Genomic DNA, 22375 nt, shown 5'->3' with positions numbered 1-22375 from the left:
TACTTCGTTTGACATGTTTCTACGGACTGTAACGGAACTTTTTGACTGATCGCGCGTCATGGATTTGGAATACTGGGCTAAATGCGCGAACAACAAGGAGGTATTTGGACATAAATTATTTACATTATCGATCAAACAAACATTTATTGTGGACCTGGGATTCCTGGAAGTGCATTCTGATGAAGATCATCAAAGGTAAGTGAATATTTACAATGCTATTTCTGACTTCTGTTGACTCCAACATGGCGGATATCTGTTTGGCTTGATTTGTTGTCTGAGCGCTGTACTCAGATTATTGCATGGTTTGCTTTTTCTGTAAAGTTTTTTTTTAAATCTGACACAGCGGTTGCATTAAGGAGAAGAGGATCTAAAATTCCATGCATAACAGTTGTATCTTTTAGCAATGTTTATTATGAGTATTTCTGTAAATTGATGTGGCTCTCTGCAAAATCACCAGATGTTTTGGAAATACTGAACATAACGCGCCAATGTAAACTCAGATTTTTGGATATAAATATGAACTTTACCGAACAAAACATACATATTGTGTAACATGAAGTCCTATGAGTGTCATCTGATGAAGATCATCAAAGGTTAGTGATGAATTTTATCTCTATTTCTGCTTTTTGTGACTCCTCAAATTTGGCTGGGAAAATGGCTTTGTTTTTCTGTGAATTGGCTCTGACCTAACATAATCGTTTGGTGTGCTTTCATCGTAAAGCCTAAATCCAACACTGTGGTTGGATTTACAACAAGTGCATCTTTAAAATGGTGTAAAATACATGTATGTTTGAGGAATTGTAATTATGGAATTTCTGTTGTTTCACTGGCTGTTGACGAGGTAGGACGCTAGCGTTAATGCTAGTGCAGATGGTGACCACACCAGAAACTGACTGTTACTTTTGATTTTGACCCCACCTTTGTTCAGGGACACTGTTACACTGTTCTGTTAGTCACATGTCTGTGGAAATTGTTCAGTTTATGTTCAGTTGTTGAATCTTGTTATGTTAATACAAATATTTACACATGTTAAGTTTGCTGAAAATAAACGCAGTTACAGTGTTGGGCCTCCCCCGGGTGGCGCAGTGGTTAAGGGCGCTGTACTGTGCCATCAGACTCTGGGTTTGCACCCAGACTCTGTCATAACCGGCCGCGACTGGGAGGTCCGTGGGGCGACGCACAATTGGCCTAGCATCATCCGGGTTAGGGATGTCCTTGTCTCATCATGCACCAGCGACTCCTGTGGTGGGCCGGGCGCACGGTGTTTCCTCCGACACATTGGTGCGGCTGGCTTCCGGGTTGGATGCGTGCTGTGCTAAGAAGCAGTGTGGCTTGGTTGGGTTGTGTATCGGGGCACGCATGACTTTCAACCTTCGACTCTCCCAAGCCCGTACGGGATTTGTAGCGATGACACAAGATAGTAGCTACTAAAAACAATTGGATACCATGAATTTGGGGAGAAAAAGGGGTAAAATAATAAATACAAAAAACACACACAAAAAAACTGATTGTAAATGTACTATGGCAATACAGTTTTATGAGTGCTGGTCTCCTCCAAAGCACATTCCCTAACTGCAAACAAACTATTGTCTTTCTGTCAGACCAAGGGGGAACTGAGGGGAGACGGACATGTGGGAGTTCCCAATGAGTTCCCGAAGTGAAGACCTTTTGGCATGTAAAAATTGGAATTCTAGGAGTTCCTAGATAAGCTTTTTCCACCCATGGTCATCCCCGAATGGTTAGAAGTAATCAAGACCCTTACTCTCTGTTATAGTTAACTTCTTGACTACACACTGAAGAGTGTTGATGATGTGTGCTATCTGGGTAGATGACATTTGTTTAGGAACTAAAACAAATTAGCCAAAAGACCTACAGACTGTATTTACATGTGTCAACATGTGTGTCCTGTTTGTATTGTTACTGTAACCCACCTACCGCTACATCAAGCATATGTTATAATGGACAAGACCAGCAATTAGCCAATACCAGCCATCTGTAAGTGTGTGTGTGTGTGTGTGTGTGTGTGTGTGTGTGTGTGTGTGTGTGTGTGTGTGTGTGTGTGTGTGTGTGTGTGTGTGTGTGTGTGTGTGTGTGTGTGTGTGTGTGTGTGTGTGTGTGTGTGTGCGTGCGTGCGTGCGTGCGTGCGTGTGTGTGTGCCTATGCATGTTTGTGTGTGTCTAACAGTTCCGTGTTGTTTTGACTGGCGAGGCTCCATGTTTACCAGGCCCTACACACACATCGGTGTTCCTGCCATTAGGGTCTTTCTGCTGACTGCCTCAGAATCCCATTCTTCTTTAGGGTTCACTGCCTCTGCCAGGCTAAAGCATGCTCTATCAAAACAAACTCTGTTTTCCGACTCGGGGGCCACAGCCCCCCACTGTGACCCATAATGGTAGCTTGCCTATGTGAAAAGTAGCTCATGTATACACGTCTGCTGCACAACCAGGCCTGTGCTGAATTCATTCAATACATACTTTACCCAGCAGGCGAGGTTGTAATCTGGTAAAGTAATAACATCCTTTCTACCAGGTTTACTAACTGGGTATATTCTAGTCTCAAGTAGAAATCCAGACTGGCTTCATAAGAAGAGGTGTGAAGAAGAGAGTACACTCACCTAGAGCAATGACCATCAAAATCGCTGGTACTCCGAAGGCAAGAGCATAGCAGTCACCACCAAAACACTGCACATCTCCTGCAAGTATAAGAACACACATACAGTACAGTTATGCTGTGCTGTGCTATCTATGCAGCAGCCATATGCAATTTCAATATTAAGGTTAGGATTAAGGTTAATGTTGACACGAACCTCGCAATATTGGTGTGATGAGTGTCGATAAGACACTCCCACCATTGATGGACATGTAGAAGATGGAGAAGAATTTCCTCCTTTCATTTGTCTGAGGTGAGAGGGGAGAAAACATATGATGGTGAACATTGTTTAATATCAGAAAATCAATTTAGATTAGTTCTTTTACAGCTAAATAAAGTTGTTTTCTTCCATTCATGGCTGAATTTCTATCATATTTCTACTTCAATAGCCCATCAACAAAACACATTTTAGTAATCACAGATGTTAGATTGAACCATCCCTCACATAATGCAGTGACGGTATGAAAGCAGGGGTTGGAACTGAAAATAGTTTCTAATTATTTTGTTCTGAACAGAAGTATTATTATTTTTTCTTCGTTCCACTGTTCTGAACCGGTTCGGGCCCCAAAAAAGTAGATATACACTACAGTTCAAAAGTTTGGGAAAGAAGTTTTTGAAAGAAAAGCACATTTTGTCCATTAAAATAACATCAAATTGATCAGAAATGCAGTGTAGACATTGTTAATGTTGCAAATTACTATTGTAGCTGGAAATGGCTGATTTTTAATGGAATATCTACAAAGGCGTACAGAGGCCCATTATCAGCAACAATCACTCCTGTGTTCCAATGGCACGTTGTGTTAGCTAATCCAAGCTGATCATTTTAAAAGGCTAATTGTCAGGATTTGGCCAGGGTTGTTCCCGTTTTTGGTCACTAGATGCCCCCATTGTGCTTTTTGACCCTTTTGTTTTCCCTTGTTCCCCGTTATTATTTGCACCTGTGCCTCGTTTACCCTGATTGTATTTAAACCCTTAGTTTTCCTCAGTTCTTTGCTCTGTGTTTGTATGTTAGCACCCAGCCCTAGTATGCTGTGAACTTTTGTTGCGCCCGTTGGACTCGCTTGTGGAATTCTGTTTTTGTTATTGTTTATTTATTTTTGAGTATCTTTTGAGGCTTTTTCATGCTATACCTACCACCTTGTGGATTTACCTTTTTGTCTTGGAGGATTTCCTTTGTTCTCGTGGAATTCCTTTTGACGTTGTATGTTTGCCTGAAGGACTTTCCTTTTTACTTTGTAAATACACCGTCTCAAGTACTGCTGTGTCTGCCTCATCTTCTGGGTTCTGCCGACTATTCGTGGCTCAGTTGGTTAAGTGACTGTTTCTCACTCCGGAGACCCGGGTTCGTAACCGGGTCCTGACAGAAACACAGAGCCAGAACTGTCCAATGCCACGAAGCTGCTCTGGTTCAGCAAGAGGCCTTAAAGGCTAGGCATTCTCATCTTCTGTCAGAGATGCTGACTTCCATAAAGCAGATATCTGATCGACTTACCCCGGCAACAGCTCCTGTCCCAGTACCTCAGATTCACGTACCCGTGGCAGTTAACCCCCTGGCTGAACCTCGTATTCCACCTTCCCAACGGTTCTTAGGTGATCCGAGTGCTTGTAAAGGGTTTTTCACCCATTGTTCTCTCTCCTTCGAGCTGCAACGCTCGTCGTTTCCCACTGACCGGTCCAAGATTGCATATATCATCACCCTGCTGTCTGAAAAAGCCCTGGCCTGGGTTACTGCTGTGTGGGATGCCCATAGTCCCTGCTGTGCCAGCTACTCTGCCTTTGCTGAGGAATTCAAACGAGTGTTTCAAGGTCCAAGCAGCGGTCCTGACTCAGCCAAACACCTCCTGACTCTCCTCCAAGGTCGGCGCAGCGTGATGGACTATGCCATCCAGTTCCGCACGGTGGCAGCAGCGAGTGGCTGGAACGACGAGGCGCTCACGGTGTGTGCTTTCTGAAGGGCCTTTCCGACAATATCCAAGATGAACTGGCCACTCGGGAACCACCGGACAATCTCGAGTCCCTGATCAAGTTGGCCTCATGCATTGACCAGCTTCTGAGAGAGAGAGAGGAACTCAACCGTAGACCTCTAGCCCCTATCAGTCCCAGCTCCGAGTCCCCACCTTTATCCTCGCTGGCTCCACCGGAACCCATGCAGATTGGACGCATCTCCCAGGCTGAGAGAGACCGCCGGATGAGGGAGCGACGCTGTCTATATTGCGGCAAACCGGGCCATTTCCGTTCCACGTGTCCCGGGCTCCAGGGAAACGCTCTGTCCCGTGCAGACCGGGGGGAACTGTAACGGGAAACATAACCTCCTCTCATCCGTCCAACTCCCGTCTGCTCATTCCAGTCACCCTTTCCTGGGACAACCACAAGCTTCACCTTCAAGCCTTGGTAGACTCTGGAGCCGCAGGTAACTTCATGGATGGTGTCTGGGAGAAGGAGAATGGCGTTCCCTCTGAACCTCTAAGTGACCCCATGAGGGTTACTACATTGAATGGAAGCCCTTTGGGATCTGGACTTGTCACTCGTGTCACTACCCCCTTGCGACTTTCAGTTTCCCAACACCAGGAATTGATGAACTTTCATCTGATCTCCTGTTCCGAGTTCCCTCTCGTCCTTGGATACCCCTGGCTTCACAGCCATAACCCTCACATCGACTGGTCTGTGGGCACTATCAAGCAGTGGGGTCCTACGTGCCAAGCTACTTGTATTTTCCCGAGGTCCCAGAGTTCTACTCCCGAGTCTTTAGAATCCATCGACCTGTCCCGAGTTCCCGAGTGTTACCATGACCTCAAACTGGTATTTAGCAAACAGAGGGCCACCATGCTACCACCCCATAGACCTTACGATTGCCCCATCGACCTGTTTCCGGGCACTTGCCCCCCCAGGGGTCGGATCTTTTCCAGCCTTCGAGCTGCTCCAGGAAGCAGTTGTTTTCACTAAGCTTGACCTGCGGAACGCATACCATCTTGTGCTGATCAGACCTGGTGACGAGTGGAAGACCGCTTTCAACATGCCTACTAGTCACTACGAATACTTGGTGATGCCCTTCGGCCTGACCAATGCCCCAGCTGTGTTCCAAGCGCTCATAAACGATGTCCTTAGGGATATGCTTAACATATTCGTGTTCGTTTACTTGGATGACATCATCTTTTCGAGCTCCCTTCAAGAACGCACAAAGCATGTCAGACAAGTACTCAAACGCCTCCGAGACAGCCATCTGTACGTTAAGTCGGAAAAATGTGATTCCATTCATCCCGAGTACAATTCCTGGGATTTGTAGTGGAACCCGGTCGAGTCCAAATGGACTCCAGGAAGGTAGGGGAGGTAGCGGATTGGCCCACCCCAAAATCCGTTAAGGAAGTTCAGCGTTTCCTGGGCTTCACAAACTTTTACCGCAAGTTCATCAAGAACTTCAGCTTGGTGGCTGCCCCTCTCTCAGCTTTAACCAAGGGTGGCAAGGCAAGGTTTTTGTGGGGAAGAGAAGCTGAGACGGCCTTCCAAGGACTCTAGCAGCGAGTCCTCTCTGCTCCCATCCTGATACTACCGACTACGGATGAACCGTTTGTGGTGGAGGTAGACGCATCAGAGGTTGGTGTTGGAGCTGTCCTGTCTCAGAGGGGTGAAGACAAGAAGTTCCACCCGTGCACTTTCTTCTCACACCGGCTTACCCCGGCTGAGAGGAACTACGATGTGGGCGATCGTGAACTCCTAGCGGTTAAGATGGCATTGAAGGAATGGAGACACTGGCTCGAGGGGGCTTGTCACCCGTTTCAAGTGCTTATGGACCACAAAAATCTGGAGTATATCCAGCTGGTGAGGTGGTTGAACTCCAGACAAGCTAGATGGTCTCTTTTCTTCAATCGATTCCAGTTTATCCTCACCTATCGGCCCGGGTCTACGCTCCTGCCATTCGAGACGACACGGACATGCCTGTCCTTCCTGCTGCTAAGATCGTGGCCCCGATCTCGTAGCAAGATGAGGATACCGTGAGACGAGCTCAAGCTATCGAACCGGGCCCGAAAGGAGGTCCTGCCAATCGGTTGTTTGTCCCCAAGGCAGTGAGGACTCAGGTCCTTCTGTGGGGGCACTCCTCTCGCCTCACCTGTCACCCGGGCGTAGGTCGCACCTTGGAGTTCATCCAGCGTAAGTTCTGGTGGCCCACCATAAGAGAAGATGTTGCCACTTTCGTCAAGGCCTGCCCCGTGTGCTGCCAGGGCAGATCTTCTCACCTCCGCCCTCAAGGACTCCTTCACCCTTTACCTGTTCCCCACAGACCCTGGTCCCATATCTCGTTGGACTTTATTACTGGCCTTCCTCCGTCCCATGGCAATACTACTATCCTAGTCATCATTGACAGGTTTTCAAAGGCGGCCAGGTTCGTCCCCCTGACTAAGTTACCTTCTGCCAAGGAAACGACTGAGTTGGTAATTAATCATGTGTTCCGAGTCTTCGGCATTCCTCAAGTTATGGTTTCTGACAGGGGTCCCCAGTTCGCCTCAAGGTTTTGGAAGGCCTTCTGCCAACTCATGGGGGCCTCTGCCAATCTATCTTCAGGGTACCACCCGGAGTCCAACGGCCAAACAGAGAGGATGAATCAAGAGCTGGAAACCACCCTCCGATGTATGGCTCTTAACAACCTGTCCACATGGTCGTCCTTCATTGTTTGGGCCGAATACGCGCACAACACCTTGCGCTCCTCCTCCACTGGTATGTCCCCGCACGAGTGTCAGTTTGGCTATGCCCCTCCATTGTTCCCGGACCAGGAGGCAGAAGTCAGAGTGCCTTCAGCATTGAAGTTCGTCAGACGCTGTCTGTTTATGTGGAGGAAGACCCGTCTTAATCTTCTGCGTTCCTCACAGAGGTACCAACAGCAAGCCAACAAACGTCGCCGTCCCGGGCCTACCCTGCTCCCCGGCCAGAGATTCTGGCTCTCCACAAGAGAATTACCACTACGGGTGGAGTCTCGCAAGCTGTCCCAAAAATACATCGGTCCCTTTAAGGTTGCCAGGAGAGTTAATTACAGTCTGATTATAGACACCTGTGTCCTTTGACACTATATAAACGAGTCATCCCGCAGTGTTTGTGATTATACCCTGATGAAGACAGCTTGGCAGTTGGTATTAAATTTTTGCATCTGAGCTCCAAGAGTGTGCGGCTCTCTTTTATTTTTATTGCCAGGAGAGTTAACCCAGTTTCATATCGCCTACACTTACCCAGATCCCTTAAGATTAATCCCACGTTTCACATTTCTATATTGAAACCTGTTGTTTTTTCTCCCCTTGTCCCGGCAGACAGACCTCCCCCTCCGCCCCGTGTCATCGGAGGCCAGCCGGCTTATACCGTCCATCGGATACTAGATTCCCGCCGGGTGCAGCGGTCCTGGCAGTATCTGGTGGACTGGGAAGGCTATGGTCCCGAGGAATGCTCCTGGGTTCCTGCCAAAGACATACTGGACCCTGACCTCATTCGTCAGTTCAGGGCCCTCCACCCCGAGAAAGCTGGTAGGAACGTCAGGAGCCGTTCCTAGGGGGGGATTCTGTCAGGATTTGGCCAGGGTTGTTCCGGTTTTTGGTCACTAGATGCCCCCATTGTGCTTTTTGACCCTTTTGTTTTCCCTTGTTCCCCGTTATTATTTATTATTTATTATTTAACCCTTAGTTTTCCTCAGTTCTTTGCTCTGTGTTTGTATGTTAGCACCCAGCCCTAGTATGCTGTGAACTTTTGCTGCTACCGTTGGACTCGCTTGTGGAATTCTGTTTTTTTTCTTGTTTATTTATTTTTGAGTATCTTTTGAGGCTTTTTCATGCTATACCTACCACCTTGTGGATTTACCTTTTTGTCTTGGAGGATTTCCTTTGTTCTCGTGGAATTCCTTTTGACGTTGTATGTTTGCCTGAAGGACTTTCCTTTTTACTTTATTAAATACACCGTCTCAAGTACTGCTGTGTCTGCCTCATCTTCTGGGTTCTGCTGACTATTCGTGGCTCAGTTGGTTAAGTGACTGTTTCTCACTCCGGAGACCCGGGTTTGTAACCGGGTCCTGACACTAATTGATCATTAGAAATGCTTTTGCAAATATGTTAGTATAGCTGAAAACTTTTGTGCTTATTAAAGAAGCAATAAAACTGGCCTTCTTTAGACTAGTTGGGTATCTGGAGCATCAGCATTTGTGGGTTCGATTACAGGCCCAAAATGGCCAGAAACAAAGAACTTTCTTCTGAAACTTGTCAGTCTATTCTTGTTCTGAGAAATGAAGGCTATTCCATGCCAGAAATTGCCAAGAAACTGAAGATCTCGTACAACGCTGTGTACTACTCCCTTCACAGAACAGCGCAAATTGGCCCTAACCAGAATAGAAAGAGGAGTGGGAGGCTCCGGTGCACAACTGAGCAAGAGCACAAGTACATTAGAGTGTCTAGTTTGAGAAACAGATGCCTCACAAGTCCTCAACTGGCAGCTTCATTAAATAGTACCCGCAAAACACCCGTCTCAAGGTAAACAGTGAAGAGGCAACTCCAGGATGCTGGCCTTCTAGGCATGTTTTTTTGTACATTTAGCTTGACATTAAATTGCTTCACCAATCAGTGCAGATAGAACAGCTTGCTTTGGAGCGGGTAAGCGATTTAATCTGTATAGGAAAGTCATTAAGAGTTAATTGTATTTTGCCGTAACAGTATAGTTTCAATCACAGTGAAAGAAAAACAGTCAATCACAGTGAAGGGCGTGAGATGCTACTGAAATTTTGTCAGCGGCTTCTATGGAGGAACGTCTTTGATCTTCAGCATTGGTTTAACGTTGAACCAGAGCAAACATTAGCTCTGGTCCACAAGCTAACAAGCTTCAGAGGGGAGGGGCAGCCTACACATAAATGCATACCCACTGGCAAAGAGTTCCAGCTGGCAGCAATACAATTAAAATCCCATTTTACCTTTTGTAGTTAATAAATCCACTGTGCAATGTGATAACTATAGTATCCTTAACTAGCATTGAAAAAGCTAATCCATTCTTTTAGACAACTCTTCCTCATTTATGGATCATGCTTGTAATGTTGTCAGTAGGCTACAAAGTAACCTATGCTTCAGAGGGGAGGGGCACCCTACAGATAACGCATACCCACTGGCAAAGATTTCCAGCTGACAGGAAGACACTTGAATAAGTTTCTGAGTGACAGAGTGAGGGCTTTGCATAGGCTCTTTGTTGTAATTTTTGTGGGACTGGAGACAAATGCCCGGAATGTAAAATGACGTTATTTACCATTTCCCATGCCTTTAAAATAAAGTTTCTGTTTCGGAACAGTATAGGTCACTTTCGTTTCCGGTTTGGGTTCTGTTCCTCAAATAATTTCGTTATTTTCCGTTTTTTTTGGGTTCTGTTCCCTGAAAAGTTCCAACCCTTGTATAAATGTTGGATATAATAGTCTCTTACATGCTCTTCATCAAACTGGTCACCTCCGAACGCTGCTACACAGGGTTTGATACCTCCTGTACCAAAGGCTATGAGGATCAGACCCACCATAGACAGTACTCTAGAACACACACACATACACACACAGAGCACAGCGTTAGATGTCAGATTGGTCAACACATTGACAGGGCAACATTTCTAGCTCTTAATCAATCAGTGATCAACTACTCACATGTGTATGGTTGAGTCCCCCACACTTGGTATGGCCCCAACAGACTTGACGATGTGACCGAGCACATAGACAACAGAGAGGTAGATAATGGTCCTGTGGATGACATGACACACAGTAGTTACTTTCACAATTAGCTTAGAATAGAAAATAATAGAATAGAATACTTGAAACCATAATAGATCAAACAGAGTATATTTCCCTTTAAGGGATGAAAAGACTGAAATTTCCATCCCTAACTATAACATTTTCCGACAACATAGAACTGTAAAAGGGGGTTGCGTTGTAATCTACTGCAGAGATAGCCCAAAGAGTTGTATCTTACTATCCCGGTCTGTGCACAAACAACTGGAGCTTCTACTTAAATGTAGAAAAATCCACCTTTCCAGAAACAAGTCTCTCACTGTTGCCGCTTGCTATAGACCACCTTCTGTCCCCAGCTGTGCCCTGGACAGCATATGTCAATTGATTGCCCCCCATCTATCTTCAGAGCTCGTGCTGTTAGGTGACCTAATCTGGGACATGTTAACACCCCAGACATCCTACAATCTAAGCGTGATGCCCTCAATCTCACACAAATTATTAATGAACCTACCAGGTACAACCCCAAATCTGTAAACACGGGCACCCTCATTGATATCATCCTAACCAACCTGCCCTCCAAATACACCTCTGCTGTCTTCAACCAGGATCTCAGCGACTAGTGCCTCATTGCCTGCATCCGTAATGGGACTGCGGTCAAACGACCACCCCTCATCACTGTCAAACGCTCCCTAAAACATTTAATCGAGCAGGCCTTTTTAATCGACCTGGCCCGGGTATCCTGGAAGGATATTGATCTCATTCCGTCAGTAGAGGATGCCTGGTTATTATTTAAAAGTGCTTTCCTCACCATCTTAAATAAGTATGCCCCGTTCAAAAAATGTAGAACCAGGAACAGATATAGCCCTTGGTTCACTCCAGACCTGACTGCCCTTGACCAGCACAAAAACATCCTGTGGCGTACTGCATTAGCATCGAATAGCCCCCGCGATATGCAACTTTTCAGGGAAGTTAGGAACCAATATATACAGGCAGTTAGGAAAGCAAAGGCTAGCTTTTTCAAACAGAAATTTACATCCTGCACAAACTTCAAAAGGTTCTGGAACACTGTAAAGTCCATGGAGAATAAGAGCACCTCCTCCCAGCTGCCCACTGCACTGAGGCTAAGAAACACTGTCACAACCGATAAATCCACGATAATTGAGAATTTCAATTTCAAGCATTTTTATACGGCTGGCCATGCTTTCCACCTGGCTTCCCCTACCCTGGTCAATAGTCCTGCACCCCCCACAGCAACTTGACCAAGCCTCCCCATTTCTCCTTCACCCAAATCCAGATAGTTGATGATCTGAAAGAGCTTAAAAATCTGGGCCCTACAAATCAGCCGGGCTAGACAATCTGGACCCTCTCTTTCTAAAATGATCTGCCGAAATTGTTGCAACCCCTATTACTAGCCTGTTCAAACTCTCTTTCATATCGTCCGAGATACCAAAAGATTGGAAAGCTACCGCGGTCATCCCCCTCTACAAAAGGGAGAGACACTCTAGACCCAAACTGCTACAGACCTATATCTATCCTACCCTGCCTCTCGAAGGTCTTTGAAAGCCATGTTAACAAACAGATCACCGACCACTTCGAAACACACCGTAACTTATCTGCTATGCAATCTGGTTTCCGAGATGGTCATGGGTGCACCTCAGCCACGCTCAAGCTCCTAAATGATATCATAACCGCCATTGATAAAAGACAATACTGTGCAGCTGTATTCATCGACTGGCCAAGGCTTTCGACTCTGTCAATCACCACATACTTATCGGCAGACTCAACAGCCTTGGTCTCTCAAGTGACTGCCTCGCCTGGTTCACCAACTACTTCTCAGACAGAGTTCAGTGTGTCAAATCGGAGGGCCTGTTGTCCGGACCTCTGGCAGTCTCTATGGGGGTGCCACAGGGTTCAATTCTCAGGCAGACTATTTTCTCTGTATACATCAATGATGTCGCTCTTGCTGCCTGTGTTTATCTGATCCACCTATACGCAGATGGCACCATTCTGTATACTTCTGGCCCTTCTTTGGACACTGTGTTAACTAACCTCCAGACGAGCTTTAAGGCCATACAACTCTCTTTCCGTGGCCTCCAACTGCTCTTAAAGGCAAGTAAAACTAAATGCATGCTCTTCAACCGATCACTGCCCAAACCTTCCCGCCCGTCCAGCATCACTATTCTGGACGGTTCTGACTTAGAATATGTGGACAACTACAAATACCTAGGTGTCTTTAGTCTGGTTAGACTGTAAACTCTCCTTCCAGACTCACATTAAGCATCTCCAATCCAAAATTAAATCTATAATCAGCTTCCTATTTCAAAACAAAGCATGCTTCACTCATGCTGCCAAACATGCCCTCGAAAAACAGACTATCCTGCCGATCCTTGACTTCGGCGATGTCATTTACAAAATAGCCTCCAACACTCTACTCAGCAAATTGGATGCAGTCTATCACAGTGCCATCCGTTTTGTCACCAAAGCCACATATACTACCCACCATTGCGACCTGTATGCTCTCGTTGGCTGGCCCTCGTTTCATATTCGTCACCAAACCCACTGGCTCCATGTCATCTATAAGTCTTTGTCAGGTAAAGCCCCGCCTTATCTCAGCTCACTGGTCACCATAGCAGCACCCACCCATAGCACGCGCTCCAGCAGGTATATTTCACTGGTCACCCCCAAAGCCAATTCCTACTTTGGCCTCCTTTCCTTCCAGTTCTCTGCTGCCAATGACTGGAACAAAATGCAAACATCACTGAAGGTGGAGACTCATATCTCACTCACTAACTTTAAGCACCAGCTGTCAGAGCAGCTCACAGATCACTGCACCTGTACATAGCCCATCTGTAAATAGCCCATCCAATTACCTCATCCCAATACTGTTATTTATTTTTTGCTCCTTTGCACCCCAGTATCTCTACTTGCACATTCATCCTCTGCACATCTATCACTCCAGTGTTTAATTGCTAAATTGTAATAATTTCGCCACTATGGCCTATTTATTGCCTTACCTCAATTATCTTACATAATTTGCACACATTGTATATAGAGTTTTTCTATTGTATTATTGACTGTATGTTTGTTTATTCCATGTGTAACTCTGTGTTGTTGTTGGTGTCGCGCTGCTTTGCTTTATCTTGGCCAGGTCGCAGTTGTAAATGAGAACTTGTTCTCAACTAGCCTACCTGGTTAAATAAAGGTGAAATTAAAAAGAAAAAAATCTATATATATTTTTGAAAGTGGCTTCTACATCTAACTCACTTGAACTTGCCCAGCCAAGAGTCAGCGATGAGGGCCCCCAGCACAGGAGTGAAGTAGCAGAGGCTGGAGAAGGCATGGTACACTGCTGTGGAAAGGTTCGGGTCCCAATGCAGGTAGTTGATGAAGTACAATGTCAGCACCGCTACAATGAAACACAGTGTGCACCAGGTTAGGGATCAGAGTTTTGTATAATAATGTGGTTAAACAGTCTTCTGTTCTTATTTTCAATTAGCGTACAATACAATTCACCAAATACAATTTTGAGACCTACTATCTCACTGACTACTACAATGTATTTTTTTATATGTGAGACTACATAAACTCTTTGCTACTGAAAATAAGGATGAGATTATTTAAACTCTTTACTACTGAAAATAAGGAAATACACTTAAAACCTTTTAAACTTTAAGTCCCCTATTTAGGAGACTTTCGTTATAATGTAATTGTTTTATCAAGTCATATCAAGGTTATTGGCTTATTAATCAACTTCTGTTACAGTGGGTTTTCATCAACAACGAATTTGACTGCTTCAATTAATTTAGCCTCAAATTACTCTGGGGTATCCATCCATAGCCATTGGAGACTTGGGAGTACCACCTTATCGCGCATTCACTGATTGGACTGTCTGTCAATTTGTGTTGGAACGGTACATCACCGGTACATCACAGGCACATAAGCTGCATATAGCTGCAAACTGGGAGTCTACTGGAACGGTAGAAAGTAGTTCCATCGTTCTATGACAAACACACATCAATTTATATAGAATTACATTTTAAAATTTGAACAGTTTGAAGATGTGAAACAAAACCACTTTGTTCATCACAGAGGGACAAACTTAAAAATAGATGAAAGATGAGATTGTGATGAATCAGTAGAGTTGCTGGCCAACACTGTGTTACGTTCACAGGGGGAGAGAAACTACAACGAATGAGAGCAGTCCACTAGGACTGAGCAGTCGTTAGATTTTCCCTGACCACTAGTTACACTTGAAGTCAGAAGTTTACATACACTTAGGTTGGAGTCATTAAAACTAGTTTTTCAACCAGTCCACAAATTTCTTGTTAACAAACTATAGTTTTGGCAAGTCGATTAGGACATCTACTTTGTGCATGACACCAGTAATTTTTCCAACAATTGTTTAACAGAATGATTATTTCACTTATAATTTACTGTATCACAATTCCAGTGGGTCAGAAGTTTACATAGACTAAGTTGACTATGCTTTTAAACAGCTTGGAAAATTCCAGAAAATTATGTCATGGCTGTAGAAGCTTCTGATAGGCTAATTGACGTCATTTGAGTCAATTGGAGGTGTACCTGTGGACGTATTTCGAGTCCTACCTTCAAACTCAGTGCCTCTTTTCTTGACATCATGGGGAAACCAAAAGAAATCAGCCAAGACCTAGAGACCTCCACAATCAGCCAAGAAATGGGAGACCTCCACAGGGCTGGTTCATCCTTGGGAGCAATTTCAAAATGCCTGAAGGTACCACGTTCATCTGTACAAACAATAGTACGCAACTATAAACACCATGGGACCATGCAGCCATCATACCGCTCAGGAAGGAGACGTGTTCTGTCTCCTAGAGATAAATGTACTTTGGTGTGAAAAGTGCAAATCAATCCCAGAACAACAGCAAAGGACGTTGTTAAGATGCTGGAGGAAACAGGTACAAAAGTATCTATATCCACAGTAAAAAGAGTCCTATATCGACATAACCTGAAATGCTGCACAGCAAGGAAGAAGCTTGCAAGCCAAAGAACACCATTCCAACCATGAAGCACAAGGTTGGCAGCATTATGTTGTGGGGGTGCATTGGTGCAGGAGGGACTGGTGCACTTCACAAAATTGATGTCATCATGGGGCAGGAAAATTACATGGATATATTGAAGCAACATCTCAAGACATCAGTCAGGAAGTTAAAGCTTGGTCGCAAATGCATCTTCCAAATGGACATTGACCCCAAGCATACTTCTAAAGTTGTGGCAAAATGGCTTAAGCACAACAAAGTCTAGGTATTGGAGTGGCCATGACAAAGCCCTGACCTCATTCCTATAGAATGTTTGTGGGCAGACCTGAAAAAGCGTGTGCAAGCAAGGAGGCCTACAACCTGACTCAGTTACACCCGCTTTGTCAGGAGGAAGGGGCCAAAATTCACCCAACTTATTTTGGGAAGCTTGTGGAAGGCTACCTGAAACGTTTGACCCAAGTTAAATAATTTAAAGGCAATGCTACCAAATACTAATTGAGTGTATGTAAACTTCTGTCCCACTGGGAATGTGATGAATGATATAAAAGCTCAAATAAATCATTCTCTCTACTATTATTCTGACATTTCACATTCTTAAAATAAAATGGTGATCCTAACTGACCTAAAACAGGGAATCTTTACTAGGATTAAATGTCAGGAATTGTGAAAAACTGAGTTTAAATGTATTTGGCGAAGGTGTATGTAAACTTCCGACTTCAACTGTATATAAAACATTATTAAGCAGCACAAATCTTATAGCATGTTAATTGTAAATGTTCATAGCATGACATTTGAAAATGAAATCTATGATGTGACTTTCTAACAGTGTAAGGCATTACAACCTACTGTTCATGGCACTCTCATGAAGATACGTTTTATATGCCCATCCACTTAACATTGACGTTCAATGGGTGGCACCCTTTTCCCTATATAGTGCACTACTTATTAAAACACTACATAATCAATAGGGTGTCATTTGGGATGCATTTATCTATTTTTTCTTTAAGTGTGTTTCACAGAAAAGGATATAAGTCAGGCAGTCAGACAGAAAGACAGAGAGACAGACAGACAAACAGGGGGTCTAGATCAAGTGAAATGAAGTTAGGGTCTGAGGCCAAAATGGATACATAGTGTGGACCCTCTGTCAAAACGGCCTCATTGACTTATTGCATTTGACATGGGCGTTTGCTGCTTCTCATGACCAGGGCCATGCACAGACATGCTCAAAATAACAAATGACACATGTCAGATCCAACTTAAAATGTGGATGTCTGCCCGGCACCCTTGCTGCCACCCACAGCCAGTGGCCACTGCATGCAAGTCCAACGAGTGTGCTCTTGGGGCGGAGGAGGCGATTCAAGAGCTTATGAAAGTATCTAGATTGATGTGCAAATCGACTCAAAATAAAATGTAAAGGTACGTTATAACAATTTTTAAATCCATGGAGCTACAAGAGCACTTTCATAGGAGGGCAAAAGGGCAGGTGCTCAGGCACTGGTTGAGCCCCAGTGGAAGCCACTGATTGGCTGAATACTGGACTTTTCTTTGAGAAGATATATCACGTGATCTGTGCATTTGAACAACAGCATACATACACCGACTTCAACCGAATGATCGCTGCTGCACATGCTGCCAATGTTTTGAACAGATTAGATTATACTATTTACAACGAGCAGCTTGCTCACGTCACAAATTAATCAGTGCACCAGGAAGAACACAACAAGCATTACTTAACTGGGGATATCTAGCTAATATAATGTCACAAAGCATGATGCACAAGCCAGGTAACTTTCATTCTGAAATAACTTCATATTTCTGAGTTAGTCAGATATTAGTTTAGAAAGACTTGAAATTGGCATGGGAGCTAACTAGCTAGCAAGTTACTAGCAGCTATAGCTAGTTAGCTGCTTATCAAAGTTAGGTAACTAGTTAATTTGACCAAAAAATCTACCAAACTATTTATCAATGTTTCTCAAAATGACTGTAGCTGGCTAATTCATTTGATTACGCCTTGTGATACACACAGTTGTATACTGCTTTAGTCCACACAACATGTTGCCCTGTCACTTACAGTAGAACCTGATGAACAACATGGTGGGAAAAAGTAAAATTGGTCATGCTTTTTGTGTTAATGATCCGCTATGGGAAAGTTCTAGCTAGTGTATCCCTGTCCTTCGACACTTGTTGGGTGTAGTTGTCCGGTTTATCAGGTCCCAGACTACCATGAATGTTATGATTATTTATTTACATGTTAATTACAATTCGTTTTTTGCTTTAGGGCCATCTGTACCTGATAGAGCAGATCTAGTCTCACATGCGGAAGTAAGCCGTCTGAGGCAAGAGTCATTGGTAGGGAGACTAGAGCAGAACAAGATGTTGTGACTGAACAGACGCACATTTGAGGGGCCCAGAATGGTCCATTTACTTTTTGCTGTTATAATTTATGCTCCTGAGATTTCATTGGGTCAGTTCGCCCTCATAAGCAAATAGGTGGAAAACAATCCATGTTCCCATGCGCCCACAGAGGTAGAGCTGCTGCTGCTGGCAGTTACTGAGGGGCAGAGTAGTAACTGAACTGCTTGTTTTGAACAATATATTTTTGAAACATGAACAAGTACATATTTACCACACTTTTATGAGGATTTAAAGCATAATCCATGAATTATATATATTTTATTTACACTGAACACAAATATATGTGCAACATGTAAAGTGTTGGTCTTATGTTTCATGAGCTGAAATAAGATCATAAAAATGTTTCATACGCACAAAAATATAATTTCTCTCAAATTACATCCCTGTTTGTGAGCATTTCTCATTTGCCAAGATAAGCCATCCGCCTCACTGGTGTGGCATATCAAGAAGCTGGCCTGCATACTCACCAGAAATGTCACGATTGAGCATGTTTGGATGCACTGGATCGACATGAATGATAGTGTGTTCCAGTTACCACCAATATCCAGAAACGTCGCACAGACATTGAAGAGGAGTGGGACAACATTCCATAGGCCACAATCAACAACCTAATCAGCTCTATGTGAAGGAGATGTGTTGCGCTGCATGAGGCAAATGGTGGTCACACCAGATACTGACTGCTTTTCTGATCCACGCCTTACCTTTTTTTAATGTATCTGTGACCAACAGATGCATATCTGTATTCCCAGTTAAGTGAAATCCATAGATTATACCTAATTAATTTATTTCAATTGACTGATTTACATATATTAACTTATATGTAACTCAGTAACATTTTTGAAATTGTTGCATATTACATTTATATTTTTGTTCAGTATAATTTTAATTTTGGGGGGGGGATCAGTTAAAGTGGGGCGCTGCCCCTAATGCCCCAACCGCTGTTGAACCCTATCTGTGTGTAACCAACTTCACATAGCCACCCAGAAGAAAGGCACATGGACACCCACACATCAGATTGACTCGGTTTTTATCTGCAGTAAAAGATATTAAACAGTGATGACAGGGCGGTCACAGTCACACGTTCACTGCTCTCAGAATATATCTGACTCAATACACAAAGTGATCGTATAGTATGCGTTGTCTTAAAAAAATACAGAAAAGCATACCTGCAGTAAAATATATCAAACAGTGATGACAGGCTTTGACATGACGGTCGCAGCTAGGTACAACACAATATATATTTTAGATAAGAGCAACAGTAGTGATACATACTCTCAATCTGAAGTGATATTAATCCATAAATACAGAGCACAAGTACAACCCTTTTTACATAAACCTTTTAAGGTAGTAAGAAAATAAACATTCACTTAATATTTCAATAAACCACAAGCTAGCAAATCACCTGCAAGCCATATATAGTGACATTGTAGTGCAGTGACCAACGCTGCTAGTTAACTCGTCATTAACATGGCTAGCTAAACCAGCAAAAACTTGGTTAATTTGCCGAAATATGTCTTAAATACATTAACGGCAAAATAAATATATACATAGTCACATTCGTTTTTGACGTCAGGATATGTGAACCCGTTTTCCAAAGACACTATTGTGTTATACAGTTTTAAACCGTATTATATACAGAGGAAGGAGACACAAAAACGCTCTCAGAATACCTCTCTCACACTGAAGAGCAGGCAGACCAACATCCCAAATAGGGGAGAAGCACTCAAAACCCACCAGTTGTTCTTTCATAGAAAATAATACAAAAATGGTAAGTCCAAAGACCTCTCGTATTGCCAACCTTACTACAATGGCAGCAAATATACTTGTGAATTCAGCAACACATAATGAACGGAAACTTCATTTATATCACCCCTTTTCCTGAAGTGAATGGTTTCACCTACTACTCCACGAACTGCGGCGGTCTTTGATCTCTACTTCGCACGCGAAGTTGATGGAAACACTACATTTTCACTTTGTCAGATGTGCACTTGCATGCTCATTTCGCTTGTTTGTGTCTTAATTAGGTGAACTATCTTTCAAGCAATTGTATGAGTACCATTCTTAGTAATGTTCTTAGTTAGGTTCTTACTTAGGAGAACAGTTGTATTATATTCTTAGGTTCTTAGTTAGGAGAAACATTCTTAATTATAGGTTACTATACCTTTCATGCCATAGTAGGAGAAGCGTTCACAGAACTCATTCACCACTATAAAGGAGATGCTGACAGGGTAGTTGGTCCCACATAGTTTCTGAGAAGAAAGGAGAAAGAGAGACAGAGAGACAGAGAGAGGCGAGAAGGGAGTGAGAAAGAGAGCGAGAGATAGAAATGCAGAGAGAGCGAGGGAGAAAAAAAGAGACTATAAATAAAGACTATATGCACAGTTGACTGGAGTATCCAATATCCATTCTACAATCAGTTAAACAATACAATTATGACATTATCCATTCATGGTACAAAGAAATGACAAGTCTAAGGTCTGAAGAAGAAGAAATTATTGTCGAAACGTTGGTCAACTAAGAAACCCAGAAAACAAAGACAGGACCATGGATATAGTGCAATGAAACATGAAAGTAGACAAATATCAAAAATTACCGGTGATTTGCTTGTCTTTCCATTTTCATGAATTTTCAACTCATGTTCTGTAAGGAAATCACAAAATAATTTTACGTTCTGTAAGGAAATCACAAAATAATTTAACATTGGAGGTATTGGATTTACAAGATTCATGTACATGACATTATGTATCTACATTTAAAGTAACTGTCCAGCATTTCCAGATGTCTATGAAATAAGACCTATAATTAATTACAATATGAGTGAAATCGTTTTCCTTCCAATTTTTTAAAATTAAGTATGATAAAAAAGCAGATTGTCTGTGTTGGAATGGTATGGGTGTACCCCAACAACAGAATAGTGTGGGTGTACCCCAACAACAGAATGGTATGGGTGTACCCCAACAACAGAATGGTGTGGGTGTACCCCAACAACAGAATGGTGTGGGTGTACCCCAAAAACAGAATGGTGTGGGTGTACCCCAACAACAGAATGGTGTGGGTGTACCCCAACAACAGAATGGTGTGGGTGTACCCCAACAACAGAATGGTGTGGGTGTACCCCAACAACAGAATGGTGTGGGTGTACTCCAACAACAGAATGGTGTGGGTGTACCCCAACAACAGAATGGTGTGGGTGTACCCCAACAACAGAATGGTGTGTGTGTACCCCAACAACAGAATGGTGTGGGTGTAGCCCAACAACAGAATGGTGTGTGTGTACTCCAACAACAGAATGGTGTGGGTGTAGCCCAACAACAGAATGGTGTGGGTGTACCCCAACAACAGAATGGTGTGGGTGTATACTGGTCCATAAAAATATTAATTCGAGCAGACTGCTGATTGGCCAGCTCATCCTCATCAGGAAATAGTAAGCATTTTTTAAATGCCTGTTTGAGATATAGGTTTGAGGTGGGGTTTTTGAAGTGGGTTTTTTCTACAATGTAGGCTTTGGCCTACCAGTATAGGATAGGACAACATTATTTGAGTATGAGTTAACAGAATATGAACTTTTAAAAGTGAGATTTTTACTGGACAGTTACTTTAAGCATAATCTCTCATAAATGCAGGCCTTCTGTCAAATGCAATGAAATCCAACCCGTATTGCGGTATTCACGCAGTGACAAATACTAGTCAATAATGTGCATCATTTCTGGGAATAGCCATACTGACTATTAATAATAAAATAATAATTAATGCCAGACTACTCATTATTATTACGCTCTATGGCCTATGAGAAGAGAGTGGTCTATGGTAATAATAGGTCAAATTAATACAAACGATCCGATGATGCGCTTGTTGACTCAGTTCCATTGCAAATAGACAGATGTGATGGAAAACATATTCAGAAGTTTTGCAGTGAAAACCAAACACTTAATGGAAAATGACAAATTCCACATATTTCAGCATTTCTATAAATCGAGCACATGTTACACATTTGCCTACATCCATCCATCTTGTCAAGCATTGGCATGCATAACGACAGTCAGTCACCATTTGTCACTACAAAAAACTGAAAACTATTGATAACAAAGTTTGTGTGTAAAACTCTTTCCTTCAAAAATGCATGGACCATGGATCCAATAAAAAGACACGCATTACCCTTTCGTTTCTCCATTTCCTCTGTTTTTTTCTGGAGTGTTTTTGGCACACTAGCGTCGCATCGATCGGTGGACCTCTTGACGTGCGTCCAAGTCCGTTCCTCTCTTGTCTGTGACTGAGCGCATTGCGCAGCATTGGAAAACGCAGCTCTCTTATAACATATGTTCAACCCGTTAGTTAATATTCGACTCCAGATCCGCGAATTTGTGACTTCAAGGGCTGTTCTGTACATATCTACTACTGTCAGTAGAATAGCAGATCTTACTTTACTTTCATATAGCCCAGCAGAGTCTGGACTGTGTGGGAACCTGCCTGTGAACCAGATTCTGGATGCACAATAGAGTTCTTGTTTGGGTTTTTGAACCCGCAAACCTGAGCATGGAATGCCTGTTGAAATTGGCCTGAAGTGATCATAGCCTGT

At 43.3% G+C, this 22375-nt stretch overlaps 1 protein-coding gene across 1 annotated transcript in view; it reads right to left on the bottom strand.

Moving 5' to 3' along the window:
- LOC135519308 (solute carrier family 15 member 2-like) overlaps nt 1-22092 on the bottom strand; it is a 32903-nt gene extending 10811 nt beyond the window's left edge. Inside the window, exons 1-8 of the mRNA XM_064944472.1 lie at nt 21955-22092; nt 20393-20439; nt 19961-20048; nt 13634-13775; nt 10289-10381; nt 10078-10177; nt 2807-2897; nt 2615-2692 (exon numbers count right to left, since the gene is read on the bottom strand). Coding sequence (XP_064800544.1) covers nt 2615-2692; nt 2807-2897; nt 10078-10177; nt 10289-10381; nt 13634-13775; nt 19961-20048; nt 20393-20439; nt 21955-21970 — 655 coding nt within the window. The 5' untranslated portion in view covers nt 21971-22092. The remainder of the gene's footprint in view (nt 1-2614; nt 2693-2806; nt 2898-10077; nt 10178-10288; nt 10382-13633; nt 13776-19960; nt 20049-20392; nt 20440-21954) is intronic.
- Nucleotides 22093-22375: the final 283 nt, after the last annotated feature.

The sequence above is a fragment of the Oncorhynchus masou genome, chromosome 29, assembly GCF_036934945.1.
Source record: "Oncorhynchus masou masou isolate Uvic2021 chromosome 29, UVic_Omas_1.1, whole genome shotgun sequence".
Lineage (NCBI taxonomy): Eukaryota > Metazoa > Chordata > Actinopteri > Salmoniformes > Salmonidae > Oncorhynchus > Oncorhynchus masou.
The sequence above is the reverse complement of the archived record's forward strand: the minus strand, read 5'-3'. Positions and strand labels throughout refer to the sequence as shown.